Below are 9921 nucleotides of genomic sequence, written 5' to 3' on the forward strand. Positions count from 1 at the left end.
TATTTCCTCTGAATTTTTGTTATAAATTCCAGTTCTCCCTTTGCAGTTTTTAATGCAGTTCCAGATAAAGGTGAGGTGTTAAAAGATTCGTTTTCAGGGTTACTCTACAGAGTATGGGACATTTACGGGATGTCCTAAATTTTCCCAATTCCCATAGTCCTGGTCAGCTAAACCCATTAATCACTCCTTTCCCTGGCTCAGAATGCTCTTGTCTTCTAGTATGGAAAAGAGATCAGGATCTCCACATTCTGAATGAGAATCTGGGTAAAAAAAATCTCTGATTCCTAACCTGCTGTTCACCTAACCATCTTAAGGAACAAGGGGTTATGATATCTGACATGTTAAATGACAAAAACCTTATCATCTAAAAGTCTTTGAATTAGGCACATTCTGATAGAGAAGTAAGTATCTCTCTGCGTTTATTGCTCTATATTTTTGTAATTATTGACATAAGGTAAAAACATATTTGCAGTCCAATTAAATCAGAAAAAAATCTACTATTTAATGTCAGTAATATATTTTTGAATCTGAACAAGGATGCAAGTGTTTGGCACATCTCACAGTGTTTAAAAATATAATGTGTATTCATCATCAACAAACTCATTAATTTCATTCATTCAGTAAATATTAGTAAATAATAAGTATGTACTCAAGGCAAAGACCTGGTGATCAGAAAATAAATAAGATCTCATTTCTGATCTTAAGAAGTTCACAGTCCAGCCGTGGAGAGAGACATGTATATATATGAATTATAGTAAAATAATGATAGAAGTATATCCTAGATAGATATATCCTAGATAGAGTTGCGAGTCTGTTGAGGAAGTGATTAGGAGAAAGCTCCAGAGGAGGAGGAGAGGCTTGAGCTAGGTCTGGAAATAGAAATTCATCATGGGGTTGGGTGGAGAAGACCCAAAATTAAGAAAATAGCACATGAAACGTGATGGAACACTACAGTAAAAATAATGAGTTTAGGGAGCTGTATACAAATTGTTGGGATTAGAACAAAAGGGACGGGAGGAATTACAGCTACAGAAGTCTGCAACTGTAAAATCATGTGAAGCCTTGTTTATCTTGTAGGAAGTTAAAATTTTATCACACAGACAATGGGGAGCCACCAAAGGTTTTTGAGCAAGGGACTTATCTCATTAGATTTGCAGTTTATAAAGATCACCTTGATAATAGAATAGAGGGCAGATTAAAGGAGAGAGGATGGAGGCTGGGGGACTAGCAGATGTGTAAATACCAGGGATGATAAGGACCTATGGAGGTGTTACAAATGTAAGACATTATATTTCTGACCCTGGGTATGGGAAAGAAGGAGGGGGGAAGAGAGGAAGGAAGTACTTTTGTAGAGAATAATGATCTATCCGAGTGACTACTGAATGGTATGGAACCTTACCTCCCTCTTGTAATCTCCTTTGACTTGAATGTACAAAGCAACCCTATGAGAAGGCAGAGTAAAGCCTTCATATGTATTTATTATGAATCTGAACTTATTCTAATAGAACATATTTACTATATGGCACCCTTTTCAAAAATTAAGACTTTAATAATACTGTTATTACACGGTAAAACTTTTACAACAGTCAGCATTCAAGTGATTTCAAACATTTGTGACTGAGATAGAAACACAACCCTTGAAACCATTTCTGCTCTTGGAAGGTGCTCAAAACACAGTTCTCTTTTACAAATCATCTTCACCCAGATGCTTGAATATACAGCTGGCTACTAATAAGGGAGGGATTGACAAAAGAAAGGAAAAAGGGAATATGAATGTGCGTGAAGGTAGGGGTATGTGTGTGTGTGCACTCACACGCACGAAAGAGACAGAGAAACAAAGAAGAGAGGAGAGAGAAACAGTATATTGATGGAGACATTTAGCTTTTTGACTCACTGGATTTAAGAGGTTATCACCAACTACTTTAATTTCGTATCTTTATGTAGCTAGTTTAATAAATTCAGGGAATTAGACAAAAAATTATTTTGAAAAATATGGTCCTGAAGAATATTAAAATGACTTTAAAATATGCTATAACTGTAGCTTCTTCGTCAGAAAGGCATCCTTGCTGGAATTGGTAATTACCAGTTTGTCATTTTATTTCACAGGTGTTTTTTGAACACACATTTTACGCTGAGCATACAAGCATGCAGAGCCTAACATATGACTAAGGAATCCTTTTTAGATTTCTCCTTTCTTTGGGATCAGATTCCCTATATTTCTAGGATCAGATTCCCTATATTTCTAAGTTGGAAAAAAAAAACCAACCAACTTTGATTACATTATGAAATAGCAAAGTTAGCGCGCATTAAACAATACAAAGATTATTACAATTTACAGAAACCCTTGATAAGAAAACAACCCTCCCGAAGACATGTGCCATTTTTTCTGTGCTTTCTAAAACTGTTGAACCATTTATTCATGGTTCACTTTTAAACAGTCTTTCTTTTTCCATCCCTACCAGTGGATCTGCAGATCTATCAAAATCCAAGCAAGGTGGCTGCCTTTTATTTTCTAATACATGGAAATGCTAGCTGTCTTTCTCCCCAGCTGCTTTCATGCCTACGTCCCTTTTATGAGAACAAACATTGCCATTGTCCTATAAGGCTGGGAAACTTGAGACAGCCGCTCTTGTTCCAGAAGGTGGTTTTAGTTTTCAGTGAGATATCCATCATATTTTAGCCAGACATTCAACAACCACAGAAACTTGACAGTGATTCTTCCCTTCTCCCTCTTCCAACGTTCATGGTCGGCTTCATTTGGTCACCTCTCGAGGTCAGCTCCTAAGCAGCAGATGGGGGGGCTCCATTCCACTCCATCCCCACCTCCTCTCCAGGGACCGTGTCCGGGAGCCCATGCATGCGTCTGCCTGTAGGAACACTGAGGACTTTCAGTTGTCATTCAGTGCTTTCTGCTTCTCGCAGCCAAAAAGCTGAGCAGCTTGGTGTACTCTCCAGCCACGGGCCCAGATGTCCAGCTGTGATACAGTTTCCTTTCCAGTCTCCCTGCTGGAGCTGTATTCATTTACAACTGCAAACCAAAGACTTATCCGGAGGCCCTATTTTGTCGTTATGGTTTGCTGTTGTAGTCATGTTTGGGAGAAACAGTGTAGGAGCCAGGGGCAACTAGTAAAAATCTAAAATATTTTTCCGTTTCCCTTGGAGGGGATGAGATGGGTCGTCCGTGTGGCTCGGGGCCGTGTGTTTTCTGGGACTGGCGTCCTCGATGCATCGTCGCCTCCATCGATGTCTCTTTTTCTTCCTTCAGATGAATATGCTAATGAAACTCCAAGAAGCAGCCAATTACTCGGGCACACAAAGCTGCGACAGTGATAGCACCAGCCACCGTGAAGACGTTTTGGATTCTTCTCTTGAATCTACCCTCTAGAGGGTGAACAAAGTTAGGGGAAAAGACTATGCTTTAAAAAAAAAAAAAAAAAAGGTTAAAAAGTAAGGTATTTTCACTAAACCACTGCCAATATGAAAGCGCCCTGACCCAGGGCCGTGGTCTCCAAGGAGGCAGTAGAACTAAGTTTGAACCGCCAAGATGCTAAATTGACACGGAAGTGTAACTTGCTTTCCTTTCTAGGCATTTTTATATCCGTGGAGTGATGTAAGGCTCCATTACTCAACTGGAAAGGACCCTAATGACAGGGCAACTGAATAGATTGCACATGGGATTAGCCAAACTGGACTTTCTGTTTTTCCTCTTTAAAAGTTTACAATGCAGACCTTTTTTTTTGTTGTTGTTCCTTCCTTTGGTTTCCTCTGAGGGGCTGTTCTCCCCAAGCAGGGTCCATTCTTCTGATCCGTCCAAGCTCCTTTGTGCCACATGGTGCTGGTCACGGAGCCCCAGTAGTGTTTGTGTTGTGCGCTCACCCCGTTTCCTAAATGAAGAGGCCAGGCCTCCGCAAGCACAAATGGAATTGTGCAACCCCCAGGGAAACACTGCTGTGACAAGCTGGAGAAGTGCCAGTGTCATTCAACTGCCATGATCACAGGATGTGCTCCACCCTCTTTTTAGTGTCTGAGTCGCGGGTTTGAGAAGGTGGTTTTTACCACCGTGGTCTTTTTAAACCACCTGCCCACTCCCTTAAAAAGAGTTTTATACCAATTATTAGTCAACACTGATAAAAGGCTTTTTTAGGACTTTATTTGTTTGAGCCTTGTCAGTGAAAAGAAGCAACATTTCCTATGGTGCTGTCTCACTGCCTTAAAACCAATTTCTACAACAGTTTAACAGTTGGTTTAAATCCTGAACCATTGGTAATTGCCACTGTCTTTTCATTTACAACACCGGTTAACGCAGTAGCCATCTCTCTCTAGTTTTGTGTTTGTTTTTTGAAGAAATGGATAGGAGAAAGATCAGTATTTTTACCTTGTGAATAGATTGCTTTGCCTCTCCTCCAAAATACTCAAGTCAACCCAGAAACCCTCTTTGACTGTCACTTCAAAGAGAAGCTATGTGGCTAAATTCCATCCAGCTCTAGGGGAAAGAGTTTCAGAAGGCGGGAGATTGTGATTTCTTATCCAGCAGAGCTGGAAGCAGTAGATGCAGCATGAGCACAACGATTCCGCTTTTCTCCCCTATTCTTTTTTTTTTTTTTTTTTTTAATTATTATGAGTTTTGAGCATGTTGTTTTGATGGATATTGTTGTACATGAGAAATTCAGCATTCGAGAACACTGATGCAGTGAAGTCACTGTGGATGAGGAAGCGTTTATACTGTAAAAGGACGTTAGATTTGCACAGTCTACTGGGTAGGTATTGTAAATAATCGTTTTAAAAACTTGCACAAATCGAAACAAACACACACACAAAAATTGTATTTTATCCTGTGGATGTTAAGAGATGTTTCACTTGCTGAGATTTCCTGTAAATTGCAAATACAGAATGCAAACCCTCAACACTGTTATGATCTGGTGTGTTTGTCCTGTATTTACAGTTGTGATGACCATGCAGGAGCTATCAGTGCTAGAGTGAGCATGCTTCAAAACTGTCCATGGAGCCAATCCATTTTCGGAAAAGTAAAAATGTCTGAAAGTGCATCTGTCGTGGCAGGCTTTCAAGAGAGTGCATGAAAACTGATGGGAGTGATTGGAGGAGTTCCCACCACACACAGGGGACAGGTTTGAAATTTATCAACGCAAGGGCTAGGCCATGGTGTAGGCTTGTCCCATGCACGTGAAAATGTGCTACTTTCAGGACGTGCAATTGGTGCTACTCTCTGTGACCACCCACGGGTCAGTTGCTGTAGAACAATAACAACACGAGACATCTGTGCAGTTGTCAGAATGTCACTCAGTCTATAGGTCCTCCACGGTGCTATTGCCCTAAGGGAAATCGGAACTGAATTTATGCACATAGAATGGTCATCCTGACTACGAAGCCTCAAACGTGGATCACATCTGTGGTGAAGCATCAATATATGTAGCTGGATGAGTGACTAGTGGCCCTTGTATAATATGTGATCTAAGAAAATTGCTAATCTTTCCCTGCCGTTTTGAGAAACACAGTCCAAACAAGATCATAAACAAATTCCTGCAATACATCCCAGTAGGTCCGCCTAGTTTACAACTTAAAACTAGTTTGTGAAACATTTGTCTGTATACATTTTATATTTTGTACATTTTTGATGTAACATATCATGTAAATAGAAACAGTGAAATAAATCATCTGAAAAGTTTTGTAGTCTTTGTAAAGCCCCGACAACAAGTACTTGGTGTCAGTGGACATAACTGGGTGATGTATTTTCTATTGGTTGATTGTTCCTCTAGCTTGTAAACCAGCTTGCATATATTTTTTTGCAAATGTGCACCCTGTATCTGTCTAAATTATTACTTTGCCATTAAAGTGGAATTATTTATTGACAACAAGGTGTGGCGTCTATATATGGAGAAAATTGAATAATTATGCACCGTATCAAGCTTTAAAATGTTGCTTGTACTATTAATATGCCATAAATAGGGATGTATGTGAATTTTTATTTTTCATTTCTTGTAGAAAGGACCTCATAGCTTTTAAGTAAGGAAATAAATTGAAGGCACTAGGTATATCTTTTTAAATGAAAAGTATTTATTCAGTGAATATTTTTAGAAAAGTCTGACTAGTCTACCTAAATGGTTATAAAATAAGCATTCATATAAAATAAAATGTTGATATTCACTTAATTATTTGTTTTTATTCCATTAACTCTTTTTTTTAAGCTTTTAGCTCTAAAGATGCTTTTAACATAAAATATTTTTTCTGGTGGTGCTTTATTTTTAATAGAGATTATAAAAAGAAACGGAACCCCGTTTAAAATGAGAATTTTTTCAAAGCACCTCAGTCTCCAACCCCAGTAATTGGAATGTTCATTTGGGTACTCTAAGTAGGGTTTTAATTCTAAAAACAGGAAAATTAGAACAGTTATTGAGCAAAAAAAAAAAAAAATATATATATATATATTAGTTAAAATGGGTCTAGTATCCATAATGGATTAAAATTTAGGAGATTGGGAAATTTCCACAATTCATCTTATCCAGATAAACACTGAATTAATTCAAAACTGGAACATAATTCTGACACATGCAACATCAGGCTGCATAAGTGTGAATCCCAACACTGTCATTCTTCTCTGTGTGACCTTGGCCAATTTACTCACCCTCTTTATGCCTAGTTTCCTCACCTATCAAATGATGATCAGAATAATACCCATTTCTCAACAGATTACTGTGTTGTTCAGGGGTCAACAGTATTTTAAAAAAAATTTTTAAGAGTGCATCTTTTAACCAAGTTTTCTCATTTATAACATGGTGGTAGTAATAGTACCTACCTCATAGGGCTGTTGGTAGCAGTGAGTTTAGATCTGTAAAGCACTTAAAACAATGCCTGGCACTCAGGAAACTGAATAAATGCCAGCTGCTGTATTAGCACTGCCATTATAATAAATTAATAATGTCAGTAGTGTAACAAATACTCTCAAGATTCAATTTGTAAATGTATTCATGGTAATATTAAAGTCTTATGAAAAGTAAGTCTTTCATCCAGTTTCCTAATCTGTAAAATGGGATAGTTATAGTATCTACTCATAAGATTGCTTTGAAGAGGAAATGTTTTATTTATTTATTTTAGATATTTTCAATTTTTTTATTTTTACTTTTTAATTTTGTTAGAATATAGTTGAGTTACAATGTTGTGTTAGTTTCATGTATACAGCAAAGTGATTCTGTTATACATATATTCATTCTTTTTCAGATTCTTTACCCATATAGGTTATTACAGAATACTGAATAGAGTTCCCTGTGCTATACAGTAGGTCCTTGTTGGTTATCTATTTTATATATAGTAGTGTGAGTATGTTAATCCCAAGCCCCTAATTTATCCCTCCCCCCCCCCCACCACATTTCCCCTTTGGTAACCATAAGTTTGTTTTGAAATCTGTGAGTCTGTTTCTGTTTTGTAAATAAGTTCATTTATATCTTTTTAAATTAGATTCCACATATGAGTGATATTATATGATATTTGTCTTTCTCTGACTTACTTCACTTAATATGATAATCTCTAGATCTATCCATGTTGCTGCAAATGGCATTATTTCATTCTTTGTTATGGCTGAGTAATATTCCATTGTATATATGTACCACATCTTCTTTATCCATTCCACTGTCAGTGGACATTTAGGTTGCTTCCATGTCTTGGCTATTTTAAATAGTGCTGCAATGAATGTTGGGGTGCATGATGGGTTTTCTCCAGATATATACCCAGGAGTGGGATTGCTGGATCATACGGTAGTTCTATTTTTAGTTTTTAAGGAACTTCTACTGTCCTCCATAGTGATTGTACCAATCTACATTCCCACCGGCAGTGTAAGAGGGTTCTGTTTTCTCCACACCCTCTACAGCATTTATTGTGTGTAGACTTTTTGATGATGACTATTCTGACTGGTGTGAAGTGATACCACATTGTACTTTTGATTTGCATTTCTCTGATAATTAGTGATGTTGATCATCTTTTCATGTGGTTTTTAGGAAGATGGAATGTTTTAAAATACAAGAAGCACTCAGAAAAGTCTGTCACATCTTAAGTGCTATATGTTGGCTATTATTATTACTCAACAAATGTTTATATTATACACCTAGTATGTGCCAAGCAACTTTCTTAGGCATCAGAATCATTGAGACTCAGGCCACAAACCTAAGTGACTTACAGTTAGTACAATTGGGTCTCTGCTTCTTATTTTGATGAGTACCTAAGCTCTCCACTAGAGAGTGACCAATGAGAAATCCAATGAATAGTAGCTAAAAGATATTCAGACACTGGTAGAATCAACAATACCAGTGGATTATGTTTAAATTTGGAGAAATTCAAATACCTTTATTTCAGACTTTTGGACTTTAATGTTAAAAAAAAAATCACAGTATTTTTATAAGAAATAAGCCACCTTAAAAATTGTCTAAATCTATGTCTTTGATCAGTTAAGACGTTTAAAAAGCTTCAACAGTGTTTTGCTTGCCGGGCGGGGGTGGGGGAACCGACTGATGGGGAAAATATTGCATTACTGAATTCAATATTAATTTTTAGTTCAGTGGAGATGATTTGGATAAGTAATCGTTGGAGGCTCTCTTCTCCACATGAAATATACATTATCTCTTAGTTACTCAGGAGTTCATCAGCAAGAAAACAAATTTATAGAAATTAAACATAGCACTTTCTGAACTAGAATCTTATTAGAGAAAAATGAAAGTTCTCAAGTTGTTTTCCATAAAATTGTAAAAAAACTTGTAAACATTTTATTTATCACTGGAATTTTTAAAGTTTGCCTGAATATTCTAGACTAGCATGGTACAGTTGAAGCTGGTGAACAACTGAGTAAATAATTTTTACAGTGATTACATGTTAAAATGAAAATACTTTCAGTATATTGGATTATTTTAACTGTAGTATTAAAATTAATTCACCTGATTATTTTTCCTTTTTTAATGTGGCTACTACAAATTCTACAATTAAATATGATGTTCATATTTGTGTCTCACTTTATATTTCTATTCCTGTTGGATAACACTACTATAGAAACATTGATCTTTATAAAACGTAAATGTGATCACCTACCTCCCTCACCTCTTTTGCATTTTGTTTTTAGGAATAAGGTTCAAATGTCAAAGGACAATTCTTTGCTCAATCTGGATTTTGCTTATCCCTTGACTTCCTTTTTCACCATGTCCCCTGCCACCATTTTGGTCTGTTCTCTACATTAGCCTAATTGTAGAACCTAGAAGTAATTGTTGAAACATTAACATCAACTTTCCAGACAATTTAGCTATGAGCATGCATCAGCATTTTCGTATAATCGTGATGTATGGAAAAAACTTCTGGTATGCCAATTTAAAGGTTTCTCTCTTAGGGAGATATTTATAGAAAATGTAGATTAGACAAAAAAAAAAAAAAAAACCTACTTAAAGATTCCCAGCCTTTTGACTGTCAGGTGGATGCATGAGTAGATGGTTTCCCAAATCAAATATTAATCCCATAAGTAATTAGGTAATTATTGAAAATTACTAAACATGTATCAATGTTCTGATTTATTCAAAGAAGATTACTAGTTTTATCAAGCAATAACATTTTGTCCCAGACCAGGTTTAGAACACTATTTCTTTTACTTTAATTTACTTCCTTTATCCCCAAGGCCCTTAAGCATTCTCAAATGCCATTACCTTAGACAAGCCCTCTGATCCCACAGACTAGGTCAAAAATCTGAGTTATTTGCTTTTCTAGATCCACATATATATATTGTGGGTCACTTATCATGTTCGATTCCAGGGCCTAGAATATAGTGCACTCTCAATAAACACGTATTGAATAAAAATATTTCTGAACACGGAGACAGCAACTGAACTTTAGCTTATGGTAAACAAAAGCATTAAATTTGAGAAGAACCACTTTTAC

The 9921-nt window shown here is 36.6% G+C and overlaps 1 protein-coding gene across 11 annotated transcripts in view; it reads left to right on the plus strand.

Moving 5' to 3' along the window:
• Window positions 1–5873, plus strand: part of NAV3 (neuron navigator 3) — an 850488-nt gene extending 844615 nt beyond the window's left edge. For 8 of the 11 annotated variants that reach the window (XM_068561371.1, XM_068561376.1, XM_068561378.1 and 5 more), the window contains one exon: window positions 3266–5873. In XM_068561371.1, the coding sequence (XP_068417472.1) occupies window positions 3266–3385 (120 nt within the window). In that variant the 3' untranslated portion in view covers window positions 3386–5873. The remainder of the gene's footprint in view (window positions 1–3265) is intronic. The other 3 variants (XR_011076027.1, XR_011076028.1, XM_068561380.1) reach the window with 3 other exon arrangements.
• The last annotated feature ends 4048 nt before the right edge of the window (window positions 5874–9921 follow it).

The sequence above is a fragment of the Eschrichtius robustus genome, chromosome 13, assembly GCF_028021215.1.
Source record: "Eschrichtius robustus isolate mEscRob2 chromosome 13, mEscRob2.pri, whole genome shotgun sequence".
NCBI lineage: Eukaryota > Metazoa > Chordata > Mammalia > Artiodactyla > Eschrichtiidae > Eschrichtius > Eschrichtius robustus.